The sequence below is a fragment of the Chelonia mydas genome, chromosome 1 (genome assembly GCF_015237465.2).
Source record: "Chelonia mydas isolate rCheMyd1 chromosome 1, rCheMyd1.pri.v2, whole genome shotgun sequence".
NCBI classification, from domain to species: domain Eukaryota; kingdom Metazoa; phylum Chordata; order Testudines; family Cheloniidae; genus Chelonia; species Chelonia mydas.
In genome coordinates this window covers 95,015,188-95,043,101 of record NC_057849.1, presented here as the reverse complement: position 1 = coordinate 95,043,101, position 27,914 = coordinate 95,015,188, and the positions used below count along the sequence as shown (strand labels likewise).

The window sequence follows — 27,914 nt, the reverse complement described above, 5'->3', positions numbered from 1 at the left end:
AGATGGTAAGGTACCTTTTTCATTTTAAAACTAGTAATGCTGTGTCAAACAGCAGTCTATTGTGCATTTTGAAACCTTCATAGTTTCTCTTATGGAAAGCATCCGGCAGTGCACAGTGACTTCTATCTGTAGTTATAAGGAATCTTGAAGGTCTAAGAATTATATTGTATATAAATTTAATGTTATCCATAAGATATGCAGCATGGCTCTCCCAGTCTGACTTCAAACCCCCTAGCCCCCAAAGAAGTTAAATTATTATATATAAAAACAAAGTATTTCAGTTGTGCAGTTCAACGTTAGTCCCTAGTTGATGTCTTTATTCAGTAAAATCAGTTTAATAACAGTATTTTTGATGTGAGAGGGCATACAAGCTTTTGTTACTGTGGGCTTTAAAGAAATAGATGGAACTTTCAAATCTGTGTCAGAAAATGTTTTGCTTGAACATGGTTTCACAGTGTGATTTAGCATTTTGTCTTGTATCTTTTTGTCAATATACTGGCCATTTGTGATTTGATGACAGATTACAACATATCATGATGCTGTCTCTGCCATCTCCTTCTGCGCTCCCACAGACATTTTCAGCTTTTTTTGGTTGTTTTTTGATTAAAAGTCTTCACATTTCTTATAATGGGCCTGATCCAAACCCCGCTGATGTCAAAAGAAGAATTATCACCCCCTTACATACAGAGCCTGCCACTTAATTCTGTGGGCTTTGGATTCGACCCAGTGTAAAGAAATACCATTCCCATATGTCTTCTCCTAGTTTGTCTTGAGAGAGGTCCAGGATTCTGATGGGGGTCAAGATTGAGGTGCATTGCCAGAAGTCTAAGGGGTGAATCTTACATACTAACATTTGCCTGAACTCTGCATGGTTCTGATCAGTGCTATCTGTGTCACATACTCGGGCCAAATTCAAAATATATTAAGAAAACTCCTCTATTTGGTTTACTGTGAGTTGTGTATACGTCTGTAAGTTTTGTCACTGACTTCTGATTTCTCACATAATTTCTGTGGGGGAAAAAAAAAGGGACCTCTAGGGTTTTACATAGTCATGGGCTGTTTCACCCTGATCTGATGACTGCTGAGCAAGACTCTTCCATGGATGTATACACGTTTAGCTCTTTTTGTGTGTGTGACTGGCTATCTTTATAGCCTTTAAACTATTAATAATAATGATTTTACATTTTTTCTAATGAACAATGTTTATTAAAAAGAATGTATGGCTTGAACTTTCCTTTTTATTAGAACTAAAATTAACTTCTGCATTTTTGCTGTAACTTTTCCCATATTGTACAATGATGAATCACCAGTTTTGGACAATGTACACACAAGGAAAGATTTTATTCTTTTTTTTTTTAGCCAGTTAAATTAACCATCTAATGATAGGAAATAGCTTTCATGTGTGTCTTTTTAATTTGTGTCCTGTACAGTGCCAAGCACACTGTTGGCACTTACAAGTAATACATATTGTTTTTGTTAGTGGAAACACTTTTTTAAATAAATGTTTCAGTAAGTAGAGTATTTCAACAAACCATCTGTTGAAATCATGTTGATTATTTAATGACACTAATAACATGTTACAAATATTGTAAGTATTGTGTGCATATTTGTGTGAAATAATCTAGGGAAGATCAAAATATCCCTTGGTACAATTGTTATACATTCTTAAGCACTGTACCCTCAGGCAAGTTGCACAGCATTCAAGCCCAACCAGTATGATGACTAGAATTAGTCTTAATATGCTGGCTAAAATTAATCTCAAGTTGCAGTTTTTATTTTAATTTTTAATTAGAATAAGGAGGTGAGAGTACTCATTTGGAATGAAGTTGTCTTAAGTTTTTAGTAATGTTACAAAATAGTTTATTAGGGGAGTTTTGCTGAAAAGATCATGGAGAAAGATAAGTTATAAAACACTTGTAATTTCATCAAAATATCAAGTTTGATAAAGATAGCAGTATTAATGTAATATGCTTTGACTGCTGAAAGGCATTTGACTTTGTATCACGTGACATTTTGATTAAAAAACCTAGAACAATATAGAATGAACATGGCACACATTAAATGGATTAATAGGCTGGCTAACTGATATATTGTCTCAAAATATATTTGTAAAAAGGGAATCATCATTGAATGGGTATGTTTCTGGTGGCATCCCAGAGGGATCTGTTCTTGGCCTATGCTATTTAATATTTTTATTAATGATCTGGAAGAAAACATAAAATCATCACTGATAAAGTTTGCACATGACACAAAATTTGGGGGAGTTACTGGTAAATAATGGGGAGGACAGGTCACTGATACAGAGCGATCTGAATCTCTTGGTAAGCTGTGGTCAAGCAAACAATGTGTGTTTTAATATGCCTAAATATAAAGCTATACATCTAGGAACAAAGAATGTAGGCCATACTTATAAACTGGGGGTTTCTATCCTGGGAAGCAGTGACTCTGCAGAAGATTTGGAAGTCATAGGAGACTGTCAGCTGAACATGAGCTCCCTGTGCCATGCTGTGGCCAAAAGAGCTAATGCAATGCTTCGATCATAAACAGGGGAAACTGGGTTTGGAGTAGAGAGTTTATTTTACCTCTGTATTTGGCACTGGTGTGACTGCTTCTGGAATACTGTGTCCAGTTCTGGTAAACACTGACAAATGGGTCATTATAGCTGCTATAATGTATTTTACGGAATCACTTCCTAAATAAATAAACATATATGTTCCAGGTCCCTAGCTGGTGTAAACTGGCATCGCTCTATTGAACTAAACACCAGCAGAGATCCTAGACTGTTTATGCTGGATTGAGAAATCAATTTATAAAAATGCCCTGTTGCTGCCACCTTGTGGGGATTAATTATTATCGTTAAAACGATGGATCGTGGCCGTAAGGAGTTTACAATTTAGAAAAGGAATGAATCTCCATTTTGCTAGAAACTGAAATGTTACAATTAAAGGTTGGAAGGAGAGATGCAAAGCAAGTGGACAAATGCTCTGTATGAACTGAAGAAGATTTAGACTAGAAATAAATATCTATGTTAACAGTTTCATGTTTATTAAGTGTGTGGATTTATCTGCTAGTTTATGTATACTATTCTACTTTTTAAAAGACATTTTTGATACATTTTTCAGTACTGAGAAAAATTAACTTATTTTTCCCTTCATAAATTCATAGAGTTTGGAAATCCCAACCCTTCAGCAACTTTCTTTCACTGTCAGACCAGGAGAATTATTGGCTGTGATTGGCCCTGTAGGAGCTGGGAAAGTAAGTCATAATGTGTTGGCCTGTTTTACATTGTTTTTGCTACAGTTCTGTTGGACATATGCATTCAAGTTTTATGAATTTCTTATGTTGTGTTGTATAATACATTTAGGTGCGCATACTGGAATACAGAGTAGTTAGGGTAATGCCACTTACTGTGAAGAATATGGTTTGAGGTTCAAAATTAAGACATCCACCCTCCCCCAATGCTTCACTTTCAGTATAAATGTGACGGTTACCAGTACATGTATTCCTGTTTGGGTAAATGGATCACATGTCTTACTTCATAGTGTGTTGGTTTTAGAATTCTTTTAAGTTTTGTCCCATTATGTTACAATTTACAAAATGAAGCTTTTAATGCAATAAAAATGGCAAAGTATTTTAAAAATGATATAACCAACTAAGTTAAAGGATGAAATTTTCAAAAGTACCTAGATGACTTCAAATTTCAGTCCCATTGAGAATTAGGTAACTTTGGAGCTTACATCTCATTGACTCTCAATGGGACTGAAGTTCTGAAGTCACTTAAGTGCGTTAGAAAATTTTATCCAAAGTTTTTTTTACACATTAAAATGAAAAATTAGTTTCTGAATCTGCAGTGGGGGCATGTATCATTTCTTTTCTGCATGTTCTTTATAGTGTTCAAAAACTGAGTTTAACAACTTTTTTTTTAAACTACCAACCAAACAATAAACTCTCTTGCAGTCATCTCTCTTAAGTGCTGTACTCGGCGAACTGCCTAAAGACAAAGGTTTGATGGATGTTAGAGGAAGAATAGCCTATGTTTCTCAGCAGCCATGGGTATTTCCTGGCACCGTGAGAAGTAATATACTATTTGGCAGAGAATATGAGAAAGAAAAGTATGAAAAAGTTCTAAAAGTTTGTGCTCTTAAAAAAGTAAGTGATTTTCTTTTGAATGTTGATTCTGTTTTAGCAACAGCCAACTTTGTTTTTCACTTTAATGTTATTGCTATGATAGCTAGTATCTGTTGTGATACGTAATTTATAGAATTAGTTACCAATTTACTTGTGAGATAGATGATTCCTATAATTTAACATCGTACATAGTTGTTTTGTGAGATTTAGGCATAAGAGTAAATTCTTGTAATTCATAATAAATTCACTAGAGGGAGATTGATTTTCTGAGAAGCTAGGACAAATTTGACAGGTAAAAGCTAGTTCCAAATATTTTGTATGATAATGAGTTTTAGCCATGTTAATTGCTTTTATAATAGATGCTTAGAGGAGCTAACTGCCTAAATGAGCTAACAAGGTAGAAACAAACATTCATAACTGATGCCACTTGCCACTTTTGTTTTGCAAATAACCTTTACAGAATGCTATACTCCCTTTAAGATGTACAATGTGCATATTGCAAAGTGATATTCATAGCTCCTTAACACTATAGACTGGAGAACCTGCTGAGCCCTTGTGGAAAAATGTTTTTGAAAGGGGTGTGTGTGTGTGTGTGTGTGTGTATATGTATGTATAGAAGGCATTTGTCACGTGTGATACAGAAGAGGGTTAAACCTATTAGTCAAGAAATAGACATTTTGCTTGATAGCTAAAAGGTATTATTATGCTGCATATCCTGCAGCATGTTATGATATTCCTATCAGCAGTAATACAGGTGAAAAATAGACTCTTACTGTGATGGAAAATCTTTTTTGCAAGGTTGTTTTTACACACTGTAGATAGAACTTTTTTAATCTCTCCTGCTGTTGTGTAACTTAGATCGATCCCTCCCCAGAGTAGACCAGGGCTTAGTAACTACTAAATACTTTGGGAAAGTAATTTTGATTCAGATGTGGGAGATATTCCTTTTGTAAAGAATTTTTACCACTGTATGTTCTCTATATTCACAGGACATGGGATTGTTAGAAGATGGTGACCTAACCATGATAGGAGATCGTGGAGCTACATTGAGTGGTGGACAGAAAGCCCGTGTAAATCTTGCTAGGTAAAAATTGTTATTTCTTGTAATATCTGTTGGTACCTATCATAGACGCTAGTGACCAATATAAGCAAGTTAACTGTAAGAATGTATTTGGCACTGACTTGACTAACATTTCTTTAAATGTTGTAGAGCAGTGTATCAGGATGCAGACATCTACCTCTTGGATGATCCACTGAGTGCAGTAGATGCAGAAGTTAGCAGACACTTATTTGAAAAGTATGTTATTATTTTGTTTTTCTTTGAATTTTAATTTAGATACACTGATTCCAAACAGGGAAATTTAGAAAAATATTGTTTTTAGAGACAATTCTCCTTCTGTAGCTTATATTATCAGTATTTTCTTCCTGAACTTATTCTTTAAGATATATGTATGAAAGCAGTTAATCTGTTCATGCTGTTTCATTCCTCACTTGAATCTATAATCTGTTTTTGAGGCCATGATAAATAGGACTATATGTTTTTTAAGGAAAAACATGCCATTTTTCTTGGAGCAGAATGGCAAATTTCATAATGCAATATTACATTTGGTAAGCTAGTTTTAGTCCCTAGTACCAACCAAACATTAGTTTATAATGTTTCACTCTATACCTGAAGAAAGAAACAAAGAATTGTCATTCATTTTTTACATCATTAGAGCTTTATGTTGTTAAACTGCAACTGTTTGTTCTAAGTGGCTAGGAAAAGCATCTCCCTTCTCTTTTAAATTCTTGAATGATTTTCCTCTTCCCTCATTCTTTATAGTTTAAGCCGTCTCAGGCAGATGAAATAAGGAGTCATGTCCTGTTGACTAGACACTTGAGAGCAGTATGAGGAGAAAGGAAAGAGAAAACACATTTACCATAGAAGAAAGGGGAATCTAGCCCTTCCCTCATCCTCAAGGAAAATAGAACTGTTCTTTGTGAGAATCATGTTCCCTTTCTCATAAATTACTGTGGGTTTTTTTCTTTTCTCCCATTTCTGCTTTCAGAGGTTTGCTCTGCAAGCCCAGATAGATAACTCAAGAACAGTCGAGTAGGCCAATGTACCTGGTATGCTCCTATCTCTATTGACAGGTCTCATCCAAGGCCTGTTGCAAGTCTGAAGAAAGATTCCCGTTGACTTCAGTGGGCTTTGGATGAGGCCCTAAACAAGATTGTTTTCTTGATCAAGATTTTCTTTAGTGGATGCAAATTCAATCTGGCACACACTTTCATAGCCATGCAGAAAAGTAACATGTAGGTTAGATAATTATACATCTGAATACCTATTGGTGTAGGCGGTTCTCTGATTTGCAGCTGCATTTTCAGACCAATTGAAAATTGGGTGCAAAATATGTATTTTTTCACCTTCTCATTCCATCAGGCTTATTTTGTTGTTTCTTTCAGTAGCCAAAATACACTTCTGTGAGCCAGCACTACCTGCTTTGTAGGGCTTAAATAAGACTTTAGTGGTGTATAGGCTTTGTGCTAGCCTTGTGTGCTGGGGAGAATTTTGCCTTCTATGATTGGTGTGCATCCATGATCACTTATAAAGCTCATATATTCTGATGCACTGCATTCCCATGTACTCTGTCTGAGCTACACTGTTTCCTTTTCTGCTTCTTGTGGGAGGGCTATAACAGCTGTTAAATGTGTGTGTGTGTCCACTGTCACTTACAATTTTAATGTCTTAAATTTTCATTATATAGCGTGCAAATTAAAAGGAAAGGGCATAAGTACCTTTTAGGGCTTAATCTTCCAGCCTGATATTTCCAGATCCATTAATTCTGAGTTCATACAGTGCCTAGCACAGTGAGGTCCATGACTGGGGCTACTAGCTGTTATCGCAGTACAAATAATAATGTTTTCCTACTAATAAACACCATAAAGAGGCTAGATGACATTGGTTCAATGACACGTGATCTCCCTTTGCTGCTAAATGGCATGGAGAATGAGATATTTAGAAACTCAGAAAAGAAGTAAAAGTTCTTTTCAGTCTTCTTTTCCAAACTCTAGAGTAAAACCAAGATATATTATGGGGGAGGAAGACTTGGAGAACAACTCTTTCTGTGATTGCACATGTCCATTCCAATGACGCAGACTTCGGCGGCATCGGTGGGAACCGCTGAGCCGTGGTCGCCAGGCAGAGACTCCTTGTCATCAGAGTCAGAAGGGGGTTGTACTCCTTCCAACCAAGGAGTTGGCCCTGGCATTCCTCAAGTTGTCCCTACCTGGCTGTGCACCTGGGCCAGGGAATACCATCGAGTACTTGGCCTCCTGGTCACTGGCCTATGACCATGCAGTGGCCTTTTTGGAACTTGTGGGCATTTCCACTGATGCAGGAACCCCAGTCAAGGCGTTCCTATTCGCTGTCGTCTGAAGGAAGGGCACCCCCACACCTTTGGGGAGCAACCAGTTCAGACTCCGGTACCAGGGCCAGTGCTGTGTACCAGGAGCAGGTGCCTTGAGATCCGATCAGCGCAGAAGGTGACTAGGAGTGCCCTCAGCCAGTGCGAGGCTCCTCTTCCTCCTCTCCCAACGTTACCATGTTGGGAGCAGGTGCGTCACCTCCCCATAACAACTAGAAGGCCCACCAGGACTTGTTGAAAAGGGTGGTCCAAAATTTGGGCATACAGGTGGAGGAAGTCAGAGAGTCCTTCTATAGTTTGATCGACATCCTGACCACGGTGGGCCTGTCATGAGTAGCCCTACCTCTCAGTGAGGCCATAGTGGATTCCACCTCATTTAGTCGACTTTCCAGGCCTTAGGCATGCTAATAAATGCACAGAAGTCTACCCTTAGCCTGGTACAGGGGATAGCATTTATTGGAGTGGTGCTCGATTCCACCCAGGCCAGAGCCTTCCTCTCAGAAGGTTGGTTTCAGATAATCACATCCCTGATAGTACTCCTCAGGGACCATCCCTTTATAACAGCCTGTTCTTGTCTGAGGCTGTTGGGTCACATGCCCTCATGAACGTATGTGATGCAGAATGCATGACTACACATCAGGCCCCTCCAGCTATGGTGGCTGGCCTCAGCGTATGCACCTAACCGCCATTATCTGGATTTGGTCCTTACTATACCTTCTCTGGTCCTCACCTCCCTCAACTGGTGGCTGGACTCGTGGGTGATTTGCATGGGCATGCCCTTCTCATGGTCCCATCTGCCGATTTCCCTTGTCTTGGACCCATCAGCACTAGGCTGGGGAGCACACCTAGGACCACTTGGGACTCAAAGCCTATGGTCTCCATAAGAGCTCTCGCTACACATCAGTGTCAGAGATCTCTGGGCAGTTCGCCTGACCTGTCAAGCAGTCTTGCCTCACATTTCGGGAAGGTGCTTATAGACAACACTGCAGCTATGTTCTACCTTAACAGGCAGGAAGGTAGAACACGCTCTTCCCCCACGTGTCAGAACCATACCATTCTGTAGATCCATCCAACTCTTCACAGTGATTGCTGAAAGGGTAAAAGTCTCTGCTCAGAGACTTTCGTCATGGATCACATCATGCATTCTCACGTGTTATGATCAGGTCAGTGTTCCACCACCAGTTATCCTGACTGCCCACTCCACAAGAGTGCAAGCATCATCATCAGCATTCCTGGCTCAGGTGCCTATTCAGGACATTTGCAGAATGGCTACTTGGTCGTCTGTGCATTTGTTTTCTACTCATTATGCCATTACGCAACAGGCTAGGATTATGCCAGTTTCAGTCAAGCTGTTTTACAGTCACCATGTCCATGAACTCCAACCCCACCTCCTATACAACTGCTTGGGAGTCACCTACAGTGGAATAGACATGTGCAATCACTCAAAGAAAAAAAAAATGTTTACCTACCTTTCTGTAACTGTTGTTCTTCAAGATGTGTTGTATATGTCCATTCCAAGACCCGTCCTCCTACCTCTCTACACCAGAGTTGGCTGGAAAGAAGGAACTGAGGGGGGGCAGGGTTGGCCAGGCCCTTTATACTGGCGCTAAGAGTGTGCTGCACCAGAGGGCTCCAGAGCCGACCCAACGGGTACACTGAGGGAAAAATTTCTGGTGACTGTGTTTGGGGCATGCACACAGCTACATTGGAATGGACATGTGCAACACATCTCGAAGAACTACAGTTACAAAAAGGTTAGTAACCATTTTTTTCCATCCACGGTCTTCAGGGATACCTCTTTGAAAGTAGAAGTTTTCTTCTGATACCTCCATAATAGCTGTAGAATTGGGAAAGGTCTAAATTTTATTGATGTTCAGCAGCTAGCTGGAACGAGTAACAAATTTTGGTATATGCTTTAAAGTCTCCTGGTTCTCAATCATGCTAGATAGACCTGAACTCTGAGCACGATCTTTTGTATTTGTAGAATATCAGGCTGTGGTTTCAAAGATAGCACTTTTGAGTCCTGGTAGCAATTGTATGAACGGCAGAGCAAAGAGCAATGGATGGGACGGGAGAAGTGAAGTACTTTTTAATGAAAACTTTAAATGAACACATTATCTCACCCACTCTAACCTGCTCTTCCTTTAGATTTTACCAGTTCAGATATCAGTTTCAATATATTAATGCTAAATAAAAAAACATAGCATGTATCTGGCCAACCCAAACCCAAGTACAACTCTACAAAATTCTCTAAAGTTGTGATTTGTGGAGAGCTTGCTGGTAACATTATGCTAGTTCTCTTCCTTGTAGTTCAACTACACCACTAGTACAGTGCATGCTGAAGCATCTCATGAAATGGGAATATATGTAGCAAAATAAGTGTGAAAGGAGAAATGGCATCATAGAAGTTTATGTGCATTCAGCATCTCCTTGCTGTATACCACATATTTTGTTCTTTAGTAAGTTGTAGAGAATTTTAACCTGCATTTGTAAAAGCCTTTGTTACTTAGTTTCTGAAAATGTGCAGAAATACTTTGAGCATGAGACAAAGCTCCTGCTCCTAGCTTGGCGAGTTTGTGAAATATTGGACCTTAAACACATCAGTTGTGCAAAACCCGACTATTGCCAAATCTGCACTTCAGAATAGTGTAATTTTGGAGGGAAGTTCCACGTTTTAGACTTGGTTCTGACTAATGTGGAGGAATTCATTGTGCATCTGAAGGTAGAAGGCAATTTGGATTAAAGTGAACATGAAATGATATATGATTTTAAGGAAAGGAATGAGTGAGAGCAGCAGAACAATGGATTTCAAAAAAGCAGACTTTGACAAAGAACTGGTAAGTAAGGTCCCATGGGACGAAAATCTAAAGGCTGTTATAAAGAGGACAGTGATCAATTGTTCTTCATGTCCACTAAAAATAGGACAAGAAGTAATCAGTTTACAGCTTGTCTACACGAACAATTAGATTGAGGGAAGGTGGGGTGTGAATCTACCCCTTGCGAGCCTGCCACAGTCTAACTGTCCAGGTGTGTTCTTCTGATGCACATTAACTGTTTGATAATGTGCTTTGAGCTAGTTCCATTTCAAAGAGGGCTCAATCAAAGCACTCTGACTAACTGTTAATGTACATCTGCAGAGTGCACACGGACAGATAGACCACAGCAGGCCAGTGCATGGTAAATTCACATCCCATCTTGCTGCAATCTAGTTGTTTGTGTAGACAAGCCCTAAATCTGCAACAAGAGAGAGATAGATTAGATATTAGGAGAAACTTTCTAACTGTAAGGATAGTTAACGAATGAAATAGGATTCCAAAGGACCTAACTAGACTTCCTGTTATTGGAGGTTTTTAAGAACAGGTTATACCATGGTTCTTAACCTTTTTTTGAATCATGCTCCCCCCTTACCTTTTTTTTAACTTGGAGCACCCCCATCCCTTTACAAAATGAGACTTTCTAATGTAATCTAGATGGAACTGGAGCCATTAATACATTGATTTCAGTAAAGGCAATTCTACTTTAAATAAATCAGACCTTTGATTCTGCTGTCTCTGCGTAGGCTAGGAAACCTTTTAAAAACACATACCTTACTGTTCACAAAATTTTCAGGGCAATATTTCTCAGTTTCAACATCTAAGAATGCTAGTGAGCATTGTGCTCTTGTGATGTCGCAGTGCTACTCACTGAAATATGGCCTGGTCACCCGTCCATCTGGGGCACAAGAGAGGGATGATACCACAGAGACAGGTGAGCCCCCTTTCTGTGAAGGTGGGATGGAAGAGGGTGAGCTATGCTTGAGGGATCCACCACTATACGCATATTGGAGTCAATATGGTCCAGGCCAATAATAATAATAATAATGTTTACTCCTCCGGTTGGTATTAATTACATACTCCACAAACTTTTGGAAATTTAGCTCACAGAAGTTGAATGTTGCCCTTGTTTTTGGATAATTGTCTATGCTACAATATGTTGCCTAAATTCATTCACTTCTGTGAATTTCATTTTGATTAAATAGGTCTGTTCTGTTCATAGCCCTGTTTACTTTAAGACATGTACATGTCTTAATAATAGGCTGAATGCACAATTATAAGATTTCCTTAGTAATCTCTTTTCTCTAGAATCAGAAATTTTAATTCACAATTTGGTTTATTTCACCTACTTTGTAAGCATACAGTATTTAAATAAGAGATTCCCATAGTGTGCTCTTCAGTGTATTAGAGACATGCCAAGTTAACATAATTTTGACAAGTACATTATTTTGGGTGTCTGCTTGTCCTGTGGTGGTATTTTTCTTCCTTGACGACAAAGTAATTAATATATGTGGTTTTATAAATATTTCTGTAACGTACAAAAATGTTTTAGAACATTAATGTGCTGTCCATTTCTTTCCTTCTGTTTGCAGGTGTATTTATCAGGCCTTGCACCAAAAGATCTCTATTTTAGTGACTCATCAGTTGCAGTACCTCCATGCTGTAAACCAGATTTTGATTTTAAAAGAGGTAAGTCATATCACTGGCTCGCTTTTAAAACTCAGTTGTTTCTGCTACTCATTCATACTTTGAAGATAAAAATATGAAGAGTTAGGAAAAGTGATTTTCTATAAAATATAATTACAGTTTATAAATGTATTTTATGTCTCCTAAAGACATTCGTTAAGTGTATCTGTTATTAACAACAGAAGCTGAGAAGAGTTTTCTTAGAATAACTTTCCTGAAAAATTTGACCCGGCATATTATCATGTTATATATTCTGCTTGTAGGGAAGTGATTTTTACTGAGTATTTAAAACTTTGTTTTTTGTTAAGATTTATTTTAGTGCCTTAATAAATAGGTGGGGCAGGGGGAAGAGCAGGAGAAGCTGTATTTATTAGACTCTGCAGCTCAGTTCCATTTTAATTAAAGACTGAGAAAAGGCCATATGTATCTGAGACAAACTAGTCTTCCAGCAAAAGCAGAGAGCCCCAGACTTGATGGTCCTAAATACTTAAGATAAAAAAAAAATTACAGGACTGTTCCCCTACTTTTTAAGGTTGGGAGAAGCAGGACCCTTTAGGCCTTCTTTATACTTCATAAAGTTGCAAAACACCCATCTTTTTCCTTGTCAGATCACCTTAAAGGTACAATAATCTCTGGCATAGGTGCAAAAGAATGGATTGTGTTGGGGTTTTTTAGGCTGGAACACATGGGGTGAAATTCTGTGTGGCTCCTCTAAGAGCCCCATGGGGAGCAGAGGGCTAAGGTGGCTTTAAGACCTCCCAATTCTGCATGGCTCCACAACCTCTGGCATATCACATAAGCTAAGAGACCTGTTTATGATATGGAAGCCTGCCTCTAAGTTGTAAGACTACCTTGTGCAGGTCCTGCAATGAGGGAATCCTCCCCTATCCAGATTCGGGTCCCTTTATACCACTCTGACCCGTTTAACTGGCATGAAGGGGCTGGTTTGGGGGAGGTAAGGATCTTGCCTGTAATGCCTTGTTACAGAAAAAGAATGGATAATTGGAAGGATTTAACCTTTCAGTGTTATGAAGTAAGGGTTTGTAAGAAATCTCTTGAGCTTTTATTTTCAGACAGTACATGTGTCAAAAGCCATGGGGCTCCAGTAATGAAGATTTATGCAACAAGATTGTTAAATTCACCCTGTACAGAATGTGCACACAGCATGTGAACAAAATTTTAAAAAATATTTTGCTGTAGGGTAAAATGGTGGGGAAAGGGACCTATTCAGAGTTCCTGAGTTCTGGAATAGATTTTGCTTCCCTTCTGAAAAAAAATGAAGAGGTTGAACAGTCACCAATTCCTGGAATCTCCACTATGAAGTTAGCAAGGAACCGTACCTTTTCACAGTCCTCTGTCTGGTCACAAGATTCCTTGGTGCAGTCACAGAAAGATGGAGCAATAGAACAGCCACCTGTGAGTACATCAAATATGAATTAAACATCATATTACTTGTTAATTTTGTTCAAACTATGATATTCTTATGGTAAGGTAGGCTAACGTTGAGGAGAGATGAGCCACTGAGGCAGGGAGACAAGCCACCAGTGAGGAGGTTCTGAATCCGAGATAGCTGCCCTGGAATTGAACGTGGAATTGAATCTGTGACCCTTGCATTCCCAGGCCACTGCGCTAACCCCCTGAGCCACAGAGGCAGGTTGTAAATATGTGTATACATAAGGGCTATGTGCTCTCCATCCCTGTGCCTATAAATACCATTATTTAGTCTTCTGTAAAAAAGAGCATATGTACATACATATAAAAATAAATAAAAAGGAGGGGCAAGGGTTCTCTGCAGTTTTCTGTATTTTAAGACTTTTCAGAACAATCATTTTAGGCCAACAAAACTTGATATTTTACTGTAATTTGTCAGTGATTAGTTATATTTGTTTAAACTCTGTCCCTGCCAGCTGGTACTAAAGCCAGTGGGCTCAATATTTTCATTTCCCATCAAATGTGCCCATGTCATGCTATCTGGAGTGATTCACGACCGTGAGTGCCAACCTCGGGGCAGACTGTCAAGAAGCAGGGCAAAGACTCCAAACTGGATGTGAGTTCTATAATTAGATTTCACCAACCCAGTAACAAATATGAGCTCCTAACTCACTGTAACAACTAACCATGGAGTCACAGACATCCTTGGGCATTCCCAGCTGTCTGGCCACCCCAGGCAAGCTGGACTTAGTGATAGTTGGTTGCAGTACACCAAAGATCACAACATATGCAGGTTGCTTCCAGTTCCAAGAGACCAGTTACTTACCCCAGGTCAATTTATACCTTAGATCTCACAGCAAAGACAATGCTTGTAGCCAATCCTATAGTAAACTAACTAAGGATTTATTAACTAGGAAAAATAAATGAGAGAAGTATTACAAGGTTAAAGCAGGTTTCCGAAAGGTGACAGAACTGTAGTAATCTATCAGCTATGAATGTCTTTTAGGGCTAACCCAGTTTGACCCTGGGGGTATCTGCTTCTCTTTCGTAGCTCTGGCCCTGTAAAAGTCCAAAAAGTAAAAGAGACATGAAAAATTTTCTTGTTGGCTATTTTTATTTCCTTCTCCCAGAATTCAAGCTGATGGGATGAGCCCTTTTGCAAGTAGCCTCTTCATGGTTATGAAGGGACAATTAACAAAGTCTTTGTATTGTGATGTCCCACAGTGACTCATTTAGTTCTGATATCCCTTCTTGATGAGCAGGAGATGATCCCCCCCGACAGGTTCACAGTTTTATAGCAAACAGTTTTTACAGTTACAAAGCAAAAACTTAAATATTATCTTATAGCATTTAATAAAGATATTGTAAGTTGCTGCATGCATTAATCTCACTTACAAGCATTTCATAAAGTCTAAGCACTAAACATATTGTTATAAGTCCAGTACCCATCTTAACCATACTAACACGCAGGTGAAACAGACTGGTTTCCAGCAATGAATTTGTCAGTGCTCAGCTGAGGCCTAAAGCTTTGGCAAGAGTTGGCACCTGGTTGCCAGCATCACAGCCCAAACCATGCAAAGTGCCAGCAGTGACATACAAACCCAGAACAGATTATTGTTCTCTTCTATGTGTGTGTGTGTATACTGAGTTCCTCTGCTCCTCTCCCATCCACAATGGAGGTCTGTCATTCCCCCTGTTCCTACACAATCATATCCCTGGACAGCTAAATGAAACATTGTGTATTTCACTGCATCATGTTAGCACCAGTCTTTCTGTATATTGATAATACAATTACTAAAAGTTACTTATAGTCTCAGCAAATTTTCTCGTTTCTTTCTTTTTTGTTCATTTACTGTTTTTTTCATCTGTCTCTCTTCCTCCTTCTGTTTGGTTTTTCGTGTGCTCTATAATTAACTTTTCTTTTTCCCCTTTCCTCAATCTAATTTTCTCCATTTGTCATCCTCTCCTTCTGTTTTCCCCATTAAAAGCTCTCTTGTGGGCACTTACTCTTCGGAGAATTTGGAGAATTGGCTGGAATTTTGTGGCTCTTGCAATCTGAACTGTTTCAAGGGAGTTGCTCCTGTTGAGTTTGATCCATTAAAGCAGGGGTTCTCAAACTGGGGATCAGGACACCTCAGGGTTATTACATGGGGGCGTCGTGAGCTGGCAGCCTCTACCCCAAACCCCACTTTCCCTCCAATATTTATAATGGTGTTAAATATATAAAAAAGTGTTTTTAACGTGTAAAGGGGGTCGCACTCAGAGGTTTGCTGTGTGAAAAGGGTCACCAGTACAAAAGTCTGAGAACCCCTAGGGTGCACAGCTTTTGGCTATAGTCTTTCTCTTTTTGTTTTTTAATGCCTTGATTCAGAAACACACATGTTTTAAACTGTTCCTATTCAGGGAAGTATTTAAACACATGCTTAAGTGCTCTTTCTGAATACAGATGCTTTCCCACATTGTGATCTTGGTCTGTGGAACCTTTATTACTGATGTTGATACATGAGAGAGAAAAAAACTCAGTTTGGCTCTCAGTTGAGGTTTAGTTTGCAGCACTGGCAGTTAGAACAAACATCTTGTTACTTGTAAACTGAGTACTTATAACATGGAGTCACTGAGAGACAAAGATAGAACCCCCCAGAATCCCATTTTACAGAGTCAAATTCTTGGAGTAGTACTGCGCTGTAAGAGTGAATTTCCTGTTTTCTGTTGTTTTTGTGTCACAATGCTAACATTTTAAAAATATTTTAATAAGTATAATTTTATCTCCTTATTTAGTATATTGCTGATTCATAACTATGATCTATCAGTAACTTTTTCTGGAACCATGACTTTAATATGAATTTTAGCATTAGTTTTCTTATCCATTTTATTTTTTATAGACTGAACCTTTGGTGACTGCACTGCCAGAAGAGAGCCGGTCTGAGGGAAAAATAAACTTCAAGATTTACAGGAAATATTTTGCTGCTGGAGCAAACTACTTTGTAATTTTTATACTTTTACTTCTAAATATTTTGGCACAGGTAAGATATCTGATGGGTGCCACAAATAATAAAGAATAGATTTTTGTTTTGTGTTTACATTAACACTGTGTACTTAACAGCTGTTCTGATGTTTATGTGAAAAGCTTTTGATACATGATACTCTTATGTATAATCATTTTAATACTTGGCAGTATACCTGATCAAATCTGATAATATCTGAATGTGGTTTCTATCATTTAAATTTGTATTCCAGTGGGACATTAGGGTAATAATCCTCAGTTCAATAGTCCTGCTGATCAATTTAAAGCACTTTTGTGTTGTATAATTTATTTTATATTGCCATTCATACAAATTGTATTACACTACCCTTCTCAGAGATACATAATGTAATTACTAAATTAAATAAAAATAATGGCAGCCATAGATTGCATTTGAGGTAGAGCTATGGGAGAAAATGTGTTTTCAATTCAGAATCGAAATGTGTTATATGGCTAATGAGACAGATTGATAGAGGCTGTTCCTGACATAAGAGCTACAGAGGAAAAGACTCTCCTGCCAACAGACAGGAGATTATGGAGATAGGTCAGAGGCTGTTGTTTACCAAGTAGAAGGAGTAGGGAATGGGAAATAGAGGAAGACTGTATGTGTGAGGCAAGCTGGAGCAAGTTTGTGAAGGAATTTTTACCAAGGAGAACAATTTTGAACTGTATCCTGAAATGAATGGGGAACCAGTGAAGTTATTTTGAGGATGGTATGATGTGGGCTTGTTACTGTGTTGTGGTGAGAAGGTTCAAAGGAATTTTGTAGAAATGATTGGTCTTGGCTTCAAAGATAAGTTTGAAGAAATAAGAGAATTTGCACAAGGTCCTTGAATTGAGACCATCTGTGTTTGGGAAGATGATGAATATGATCTGGTCTCTCTGGGATAGCCCTACAGTATTTTAATTGAATTGAACAGAGGTAGATTTTGATACAAATTAAGCTCTGTTACAGAGCTAGTAATATCATAGTCATCTCTGGTTGGAGAGTGAGGGCAGAAATTATTTTCAGTTTTTCCTTCCTTTTAACATTGTGTTCCTAATTATCTCCTATAAAAATAAAGTTCTGAACTGATAACATCAGGAGTTGGCTCTTATGCCTGTGAGCATATGTACTAAGCAAGAAGCACTTTGCGATGTCTACCATAGGGAGTTTAGGAACAGAAAGACCCAACCCTTTGCTATATGAATTAACATCTGTTAGAGAGAGTTGTTATGGCTGTTTTTTGTTGAACGTCTTGCTTTCCCCTTGTTTCACCATCACGCAGTTCTCATAAGTAGGTAACTTCTTGCCTTCTGGAGGTTGAGGGTTCTAGCTCTCCTCATATGCTCTGCAAATCACTATTGGTCTTAGAAAAATCAGCTCATGCACTTTCATATGGATGCCTAGTATTTGATTTTACGAAATATGCAGTGAGGTGTACTACTAACTGAAGAATGAGATTGGGCCCTAAATATATATGCACCAGCTCAGTATAGTATATGAGGGGGGGAAGGGAAGGGGAGGGGAGGGAAGGGTTTGGGATGGGCAGCATATTTTTTTAATGACAGATTTTACCATAGAAGAATGGCTGAGGAAATTTAGTTCTCTCGTACTATATACTTTTTGTAAATTAATCCAAATATTTGCCTTTATTTATTCAAGGTTGCTTATGTGCTTCAGGATTGGTGGCTTTCATACTGGTAGGTTATTTGACTTCTTGCAGAGAAGTGCTGTATAATTAATAGAAAACAGAAATATATATATGGGGGGAAGTCTGTTCAAAGAAAATTTAGAGTTTGTTCAACCTTCCTTCCAATCCCCTCTTACTTTATTTGTGGGACAAAATAAAGTTCTTGCAGTAAAGTGTGACTCATAATAGTCTGTACCCATGTATAATCCATGACAGCATGAGCCCAGATAATATTTAGAATTGGAGATCTTGATTGAAGTTCAATTTAAAAGTAGTAGAAGGTACATGTGAATAATATGATAAATGTACAGGTATATGGAAAACTTCAGGTATGTTTTTCCAGTTTCACAATGATTAGATAATGCCTTGCTTAAGTGATCTTCCTGTTGTATTGATTATTATTTATCTTTTGCATTCATTTCTGTAGGTCAAACCAGCAAGAAAAGCTGAATGTCACATCACATGGAAATAATGGAATAAATGAGACTAGACATCTAGATCTTAGCTTGTATTTAGGAATTTATGCAGGTAAAAATATTTTAATCATTTGCTCCAATATAATAGAGGGTTTTGAAAGGAACACTCTAAGTAGCAGTGTGGGAAAATAGGATTTCTAACAGTGATTCAGTAATGTCTGAGCAGATTAGCAGACTGAGCCTTGTTTCCTGACTAAATTAATAGGAATAATTAAAAAAAAAAAAAAACTCTAGTAGAAGCAATAGATTGAATGCAGACTCTTAATTTGCTCTGTACTGGATTTTGAAAGGTAAACCAGGAATTGAGTATTCAAAAAGGCAGTCACTGTAAACTTGTGGCTATTGTCTATACTAATAGGTTGTTTCAGCTAAATCATCAGTCATTACATGTGTGGGCAAGAGGGATTAGAAATTGATCCTCATTCTGCAACTCTCTGTTCCAGTTTTTGTTTATATACAGTGATGGCTTTTTAAAAGTCAGGATGGGTATGTTCCTTCTGAAGTTCCGTAGCAAAATAAAGCATCTTTGATAGGTACACAGGGCCAGATTTTTAAAGATATTTAGATACCTAAAGATGCAGATAGGAGCCTAATGGCATTTTCAAAAGTGCTTAGGTGCTTAACTCCTATCAATGGGAGTTACATGCCTACATGCTTTTAAAAATTCAACTAGGTGCCTATCTACACCTTTAGGCATCTAAAATACCTTTCAAAATATGGCCAAAAGTACTTAATTTTTACATACCATCCTGAAAAAAAATCAATTATATATTAAGAAGCTTCCACCAAATCTTAACTAGTTATCATTCTTTTCAGTTTGTTTAATGTAGTTGTTTAAACTTTTATGAACCACAATAATTTCATGCACTCATTTATGTGTGGTGGTCCTGAGGGACATCAGGGAAACAAACACACAGTGCATGTGTTCTGATACAGATTTATTATTTTCATAGCTCCTCCGTGTATATTAGTCTTTTCACAGAGGGCACAGGGAAGTCAAATCCATGCCCTGATAACCTTATAGTTTAAGGGCCAGATGATACCACCCTTTCTTACAGAGCATGGAGCAGACTCATTAATTGCTCTCTAAGTGGTCTCAGTGTCACTAGATGGGACAGAACACCACACCCAGGACGTGTGTGGGTTACATACTTCCCCTCGCTGAGGAAGTGCATCCCGAGCTTCAGACACTTCCCAGCTGAAATCCCAGGCGAGCCCCCACTTGTAACACCAACAGACCTTGGTCGTCAGTGGGTGCGCTCGAACCTGGGACCTCTGGAGCTTAGTGCATGAGCCTCTAGTGCATGAGCTAAAAGCCAGCTAAAACATTAGCTCATGAGGTAGAAGCTCATGCACTAAGCTCCAGAGGCCCCAGGTTCAATCCCACCTGACAATCAGGATCTCTCGGTGTTACACAGTTCCACAGGGCTACACAATATGAGTAAGGGTGGCAGAATCTGGCATTTTATGATTGTACAATTAAATCATTTTACAAATAATAAAGTAATTATACAGATTTAAGGCAAGATTTGTGTATGCTAACAAAATAAAGATAAATTTGATATTGTAATTTTAAGATCTCTCAAGGATAGAATTGTTTGTTTTTTGTTTGTAATTGAAAGCAATAGGTTGGTACAATGTTCATTTTACAGAAACCAAGTTTAAACCTCACCCCCAAAAAATCTTAAAAACCAAAGGCAAAAGGATATATCTAATAGTTTAATGTGATCTATGTCTATTGTTACCATTCCTGAATTTGGCAAAAGGCTATGTTTTGTTTCAGATCCTGGGTGATGTGGGGGTGTAATAAATGCTACCGTATTTCTTTCTGAACCTTTGTGTAAAACAGAGATTCAGAAAAGTAAAGTATCAGGGGGTAGCCGTGTTAGTCTGTATCCCCAAAAAAACAAGGAGTCTGGTGGCACCTTAAAAACTGACAGATTTATTTGGGCATAAGCTTTCGTGGGTAAAAACCCACTTCTTCAGATGCATGCATGTTAGTCTTTAAGGTGCCACTGGACAGAAAAGTAAAGGATATTCTACTGAGGTAAAACTCTAAGCCAGCAGAAACTACTGCAAATAACATGGTACAATTGATAGACCTGACTATATAAAGTGATTGACATTTAAAAACTCACCGTGTCCCACAGTTGCCATACAGTGGGATCTGAAATATAGCCAATTTCCCCTATCCTTAGAATAGGAAATAACTGGTCAGTATGTGCTTAGTATCTGTTGGAAAATGTTGACTTTTCAATAGTGACCAACATAAGCCACAATTATGTGTAATACTATATAAAGAATTACGTGACAGAATGGATGTGCAAAGGATATTGTACAGACTATCAGATAGTTAATGAAATTTCCTGTGGTTGTATAAAGTTATGCCTCTGTAAATGGTATAAAAAAGAAACTGTTTAAATTGTCAGTTAATTTTAGGATAAATTAAGCTATTAACAAGTTTATAGTACTGCTTCCTACTGGAGAGAGCATTCATCCTGAGTCTTAAGCTTTAAGATGATGATTTGCTTCATGTGAACTGTCTGAATACAACTCTGAACAAAATGAATGTAGTTTTAACCAAAATGCTCTCACACTGTATCATTAAAGAGATAGATCTGTGTATATACTTTGACCGTATTTATTTGTTTAATTTTAGGTTTGACTGTGGCGACAGTACTTTTTGGCATAGTGAGAAGTCTCTTGGTATTCACCGTTCTTGTGAATGCTGGTCAAACTTTGCACAACAAAATGTTTCAGTCACTTTTGAAAGCTCCAGTGTTGTTCTTTGACAGAAACCCTATAGGTAAGAGGAACGTTTAAAAAAATTACATACTATCTCCATCATGACGTATGATAAGAAAAATGAAACAAATGTGTGGTAGTCCAAATTAAGTCTTCTGATACTCACACATTTTTGGTTTTTAAAAAATAAAATCTTCATATTTACTACTACATCATATCAGTTAGAAAGCTAGAGTTACATTTTTTTAAAGCATATTAGTAACTGACTGATCTTATTCTGGATGTTTACCTAATCCTGCACTTGCACATGCAGACAGAAGCTGTTGTTGGTATTGCACACTTATCTACCAGTTGCATTACTAATTACTTGATTTGTGAACATGAGTTTAAGTTTTTCTGCATGTAACAAGTATATGTGCATTTTTGTGAGGTAATTTGTAGTGTCTTTCATTGCAAAATTGACCCTAAATGTTGTTTGTGGAATTGACGCTAAATGTTCTTTGTGGATGACAAAGATGTGTACAGAGATGATTTTAAACAATCTATTTAAACTATGCTATAGCGGTTCAAAAATGTGTAGAAACAACAGTTTGGACAATGACTGTAAAAATAACTCACTCACGCACCCAGAATGGATAGAAAACAAAACTATGCAATTTAAGATATAATCTGGGTCAGGTTTCAGAGTGGTAGCCGTGTTAGTCTGTATCAGCAAAAAGAACGAGGAGTACTTGTGGCACCTTAAAGACTAACAAATTTATTTGAGCATAAAGGGAAAGGTGTTTGGATGCAAAGTACACCTGATAAATTTGTGATGTGATTATATTTGAGGAGGGGGAGAAGTGAAAGGAAGTGAAAGTGAAGCAGAGTGAGGAGGAGTGGGGAAAGAAAATACCAAGAGGAGAATCACTGGTCTTTGAGAAATGGAAGGATGATGTGATGTGTTCCTATAGAGGTTTTTCTCCTATAAAACATCTTCCAGGATTGTGAGAATAAGTCTAGGGTGCTTTTCATTGAGAGAATTATTATTTTTCCTTTGCATAAATGATCATATGAAGTAAAAAGCAGTGGATGTGAGATTATAAGTGCAGTAGATAGCCATGGTACCATTTTTTGAACATAACATGCATTTAGACATGCATAGAGATATGTCTGTGGGCCAACATTATGGGTATGTAGCAGTCTAGGCGGGAGGGCTCAAAGAGAAACTGTATGCTCAGCTAGGGGGCTGGTGAGTGGAGAGCTGGTGCTCAGTGGAGCAGGATATATCTGTTTGTGTGATGCCTGTTGGAGCTGGTCAAGAGGAATGGCAGGACCAACCAAAGGGGATATCACCAGATATGCAGCATTTCCCCCTTTGAAGTGTTTAACAAGGTACAGTAACCCCATCTGAGGGGAGATGTAATCATCTTGTAGTAAGTTCAATGAACATAATTTATTATAAAATCTCTAGGTCATATCTATGGGATAGAATTAAATACCTGCATTCAGTCTGCATTACTTACCAGTCTGCTTTGTAATGTACTTTGAAACCTATAGATAAAAAGTGTGATGTAAAAGATCATTATTTGTTTTTTAACAACAGCTATGCACAGAACAAATACACCAGTATTACCCAGATCTCTCTATGGTTTTTACATGGATGTTTCCATTATTAGTAGTTATTCTGTGATTTAGGAATAATTTCTGTGTACACATGTTCCTTCTCCTACATCATTTGCTAACAGTAGCATATAAAGATATTCTTGTATAGGTATTTTTGCACGTCTTCTTTCTCTCATAAAGAAGGCATATGAAACTCTGGTTGTTCTTATTCAAAGTTGCAGCAGTCAGCAGTTCTGCAATTTAGTGCTAAGCACGATATGTGCACCATCTTTCAGTCATCTGGAAAATCTTGTACTGTGTATGCATCTTATTTTAGATCTTCAACCTAGGGATTCCATTTTGCTATCAATTCCTGTGCAGGTAGCTTTTGAACTGGAGCAAGATTTGCCTAGGCTAAAGATGTCTCCATTTATTAAAAGAAGTGCCTTATTGATTGATTGAATGAATGAATGAATGAACTACAACTTTATTTTGAAAGTATTGTGTTGCTCTTTTAATATTATATTTACGCTGTTATATTCACCAGTAAGGATGAGATTGTAGTAATGCAGAAGTTAAGGAATTCGTTGTTAACATCCCCACAGCAATCTTAGCTATCTCCTTACTTCTCTGTAGTTCGGGAGGATCATTCTTTATAAGCAGCAATACTAAATACAAGAGCCAAGATTTTAAAAATGGTGGACTAAATTAGGCTACTAAATCCAATTAGGCAACTAATAAGTGGTTTGATTTTGCAAAAGTGTTGAGCACCTAATAGTTCCTGTTGGGGAAAGAGGCTAGTAAGTAGGGCTAGGGAAGTGACATTGAAAAAGGGAAATAGGTGATGAATCATGACATGTTCATCAGCTCCCAGTGGTGTATCTCAAATCAGTAAAGATGATTAATGGGAATAACTTTTTAAAAATAATATTTTACTGATTAACTTATGACTCAGATATGGGGACTGATTCTCCTTTACATGCAAACCCCTTTATGCTGTTCTGACAGTTCCAGAAGTGTGTAAAGGTGTCGTGGTATAAATGAGAATTAGGAACGATTGAGGTAATCTGGAATAATTTTGGAAATCTAGATGTCATGATGTTTTAGGAAATAAAAGAAACAATAGAAAAACGTGTTAAGTATTTTAAAAAATATTATATTTAATAATGAAAATAAAGGTTTTTAAGTAGGCAGATTCTACCATTATGTAATATGACACATATGTAAAAATACAATTAGTATTGATTGTTTAAGTGTGTTACTGGTAACACTGTTTGGTAACATTATTAGAAAGCACCTACATCCTATATTCAGAAGTGACTTACGGTCTATCTACACTACAAATAGACATCCGCGGCTGGCTCATGCCAGCTGACTCACGTTCATGGGGTGTGGTTCTAAGGGGATGTTTAATTGTGGTGTAGACTTTTGGGCTCAGGCTGGAGCCTGGAGTGTCCCAGCATCCAGGCTGGTTTTTAATTGCAGTGTAGACATATCCTTAGGAGCCTAAGTCTCATTGCAAATGGGACTGAAGTACCTAAGTGACTTAAACATTTTTGAAAATTTTACTCTATGTGCAGAAGTGGTGATTGGAAATTAGGGCACTGAAATTCAGTTTTAGCTGTGGATCTCGACAGACCCCTAATTATGGAGTCATAATAATGTTTGATTTATATGTGATATCACATTGTTGGGTTTCAGACTTTATTATTTATTGCTTGTCTATATTGGTTAATAAAACTTACTTGCATTCTTTTAAAGGAATATACAAGTTATCCTTTGCTCTTCAAACTTTCCTCTGCTCCTCCATCCAGATACCAGTATGGGAGTCTGAACATGCATTCCAGGTTAGCTCTTAGGAGGAAACTGTGGACATTTTCCAGTTCATAGTGAATGCTTCGTATGTTCCACTTCATCTGTTCTCCAGCATTAATAAAGGCTTGCTCTCTTTTGCAAGTCTAGCACAAGAGGGCAGCATGATCCATTTTATCCTGGTCTAGTATTACAACAGTTTATTAGAAAAATAACAAAGATTCATCTGGTCTATTTTTAGAAGCAATCTTTCAGCATTGGACTTTCAATTTTTCAGTCTATACATTGGGCAATAATATGGTTCTGTGGTATTATCTCAATTACATACAAATATAATATTTTCCCTTAATTATTCTCACTGTAAGTTCGAAGCCTGTCTTCTAAGAGATTAGAGTCCACAAACTGTGTAGTCTTGTCACCAAAGGAGGCAGGTAACATTATGGATTTTACCTATTTGGCTCATATAAGGAGGACTCTAGCAACACTTAGTTTCTTTTTCTACTTGTTTGTAAGAAACATTTGTCATCAAATTTGACAGAACTCTGGGTTAGACACCAAGATCCCACAAGGAGTGATTGTTTAATTGAGAGCTCCTACTTTGAAATATAGTTCCATAGCTTTTAAATAATTGTGTTTATTTTTTCTGTTTCTTGGATCTTGTGGGCTGATCTTTCTTTCTCTCCTTAGAGAAGGGATGCTAGTCCTTGCAATAATTTTAGTTTTTGTGGATGGGCTACATAATTTTTCTGTTTAAATTTAGTAAACTGAAACCCGCTGCTGCCATGCTATAAGTGCCATAGGAATGAATAAAATAAATGATTCATATGTATGAATTTGTTCAGATAAAATAGAAACCTGTTTTCCCCTCAAAGCTCTGTCTAGAAGCAGAAGCACTACTGAGATGTACACAAAATTTTCTCAGTCTTTATAAACAAAACAAACAGACGCTTAGTACTCTTAGCACTCTGGGTTTCGGGCTGGGACTAGAACAAGAGGAGCCGCAATACTGTGGACTGCGGCCCTAACAGCATTTCTGGCCTGCTCAGCAGCAGAAAGTACTGAAAGTCTTGCAAGAAATGTCCTGTTTCTGGTGAAATTTTCAGCCCATTTGTGCCAGAGGGCTGGACAAGCTGTGAATAAGCGTTCAGTCTTTTGGGTGCTTCCATGCCAAACTTTTTGAGATTCAGGCATCATTATCATAGAAAGAAATAGTCCCTTACCTTTACAGCCAAAAATGATATATTAAACTGAAAGCTACTAGCCATGAGGCAAAAGCAAATCCCAACTATAAATGTGGTAGATAAAAATATAAAAGAAAAGTGGTTTTATAATGCAGTTTATTTTTTTCTACGGCATAGATTATTTAATTGTGGTGTTCATAAATCAACTGATTAAACACCTATAATTTGACACAGAAAGTTCCTTTGTTGGGTGAAAAGCATGTTCATCAATACACAAATGCCTGTCTGTTTTATTTGCAAGTTGAAAGTAGCTTCAAATGGGCAATGCTGTTAAGGTATTTAAATGTATAATATTTTCAACAAGCACATTATTTCAGCACTCTGAAAATTAGAACACTGATAATGAGTTTAAATTATAGTTCTATCAGTTGGATGGCAAAGTTGCTTAAGTTTGTGTACTTTAATCTATGCTTGTTCACACAAGTGGTTCTGCTGAATAAGTAGCATGTTTAAACAAGAAATACTGGTCTTAAATTCTATGATTTATGGTAGGTGATGTTTTGACATATGGGACAGGTAGTTTACAAGGCAAGGCTTCATGTTAAAATATTTCGCTAGTGTTATAATTCGTTGCTGATAAAATATTCAGTAGCAATGTCAGAAAATTGGTTATATGCCTATATGAGTGAAATTACTCAACTGGTTTCCTTTTATAACAAAATATATTATATACTGGGTTTTTAAAATAGTTTTTTGATGTTTCCTTGTGATCAAGATGAACTTCAAGGAATGGTGAATAAGGATAATAGCTATTTGACAGCTCCCTTAAGTAGAATATTTTTCATATTAGCTCAAGTTCCACAGGCTTTGTTTTTTTCCCTCTGTGAGCCAACTTTTAAAACATATTCACGTGTACACAGGTTTGTTAGTTTATGTTCAAAGGAAGGAGTTAGTCACTGTAAGACAACCTGTATTATAAAATAAAAACATACCCTCCTTTTCCTTGTTAGGAACAACAAATGTGAGTGATTATAAAGATGACAACACAATAGATTCCATCAATCATAAAGATCCTGAACAGCCACATAACACTCTAAATATTGTTTTTGTGTGTTTGAATGGAACTGTTTGTAGTTTAAAGTAGGTGTGGTAATTAAAACCTGTTTGATTGCTACATGTTTTGGTTTTTTTAAAAAGGTTTAATGTTTTTTCATATAACAATGGTTATATGTGCTTAGTCTTATCAGGGTGTGATATTAAATGATATTATATGGGAGTTGTTCACTTACTGATAGTCTCATAGCTTTTGTTACGAATTTAAATAGACTTACACTTACGTATATTTGATTGCTATTGTGATTCTGCCAATAACCTTTATAAAGTTGATTACTGTAGGAGTAGTCTAAGGTGAGTAAATATTACACCAGTATTTTGGTTACATTTATTATCTATTATCATAACCTATTTCATTTTTATTCTTATTTTTCTTTGTAATAATCATTGGCTGAAGCTCAGTCAGAAGCTGATAATGAGACAAGCCCACTACCTTTGCAGTTCGTCAAGTTGCCATTCACTCTATTTACCCTTAATGTGTGAAATAAAATTAAAATATTATAAAAGCTGTTTAGAAGAATACTGCACATATTTGAAACAGATATAGAGTGACACTTGTGCTTGCAGCCACTTCCCAGTGGCAGTGTCCTGCTTCACTGGCACAAGATTTCAAGTCCCTTCACAGAGATTTTCCATCTTCCTCACAGTAAGACCCCCTGCAAAAGAATGGCCTGCTGTGAATCTCATTTCTGACCGTATGCTGACCTGCCCAGATACTGCAATTCTATGCTGCCACTTGCTAAAGCAGTCAGAAAGGCAGCCATTCCATCTGAACCAGATGTAAAGGGGTAGGGAGAGAAGCTGACAAAGGGAAAGGAACCTAATTAAAAGTACTGAATTTAG

General features: G+C 37.5%; 1 protein-coding gene across 8 annotated transcripts in view; it reads left to right on the top strand.

Annotated features, from left to right (window-relative positions):
• ABCC4 (ATP binding cassette subfamily C member 4) overlaps window positions 1-27,914 on the top strand; it is a 209,407-nt gene that overhangs the window by 62,539 nt on the left and 118,954 nt on the right. For 7 of the 8 annotated variants that reach the window (XM_037895822.2, XM_037895831.2, XM_043534629.1 and 4 more), the window contains exons 10-19: window positions 3,166-3,255; window positions 3,958-4,149; window positions 5,118-5,212; window positions 5,339-5,425; window positions 11,941-12,037; window positions 13,235-13,450; window positions 16,348-16,488; window positions 18,133-18,170; window positions 18,588-18,688; window positions 21,296-21,442. In XM_037895822.2, the coding sequence (XP_037751750.1) occupies window positions 3,166-3,255; window positions 3,958-4,149; window positions 5,118-5,212; window positions 5,339-5,425; window positions 11,941-12,037; window positions 13,235-13,450; window positions 16,348-16,488; window positions 18,133-18,170; window positions 18,588-18,688; window positions 21,296-21,442 (1,204 nt within the window). Of the gene's footprint in view, window positions 1-3,165; window positions 3,256-3,957; window positions 4,150-5,117; window positions 5,213-5,338; window positions 5,426-11,940; window positions 12,038-13,234; window positions 13,451-16,347; window positions 16,489-18,132; window positions 18,171-18,587; window positions 18,689-21,295; window positions 21,443-27,914 lie in introns of those variants that run through there. The other variant, XM_043534656.1, reaches the window with a different exon arrangement.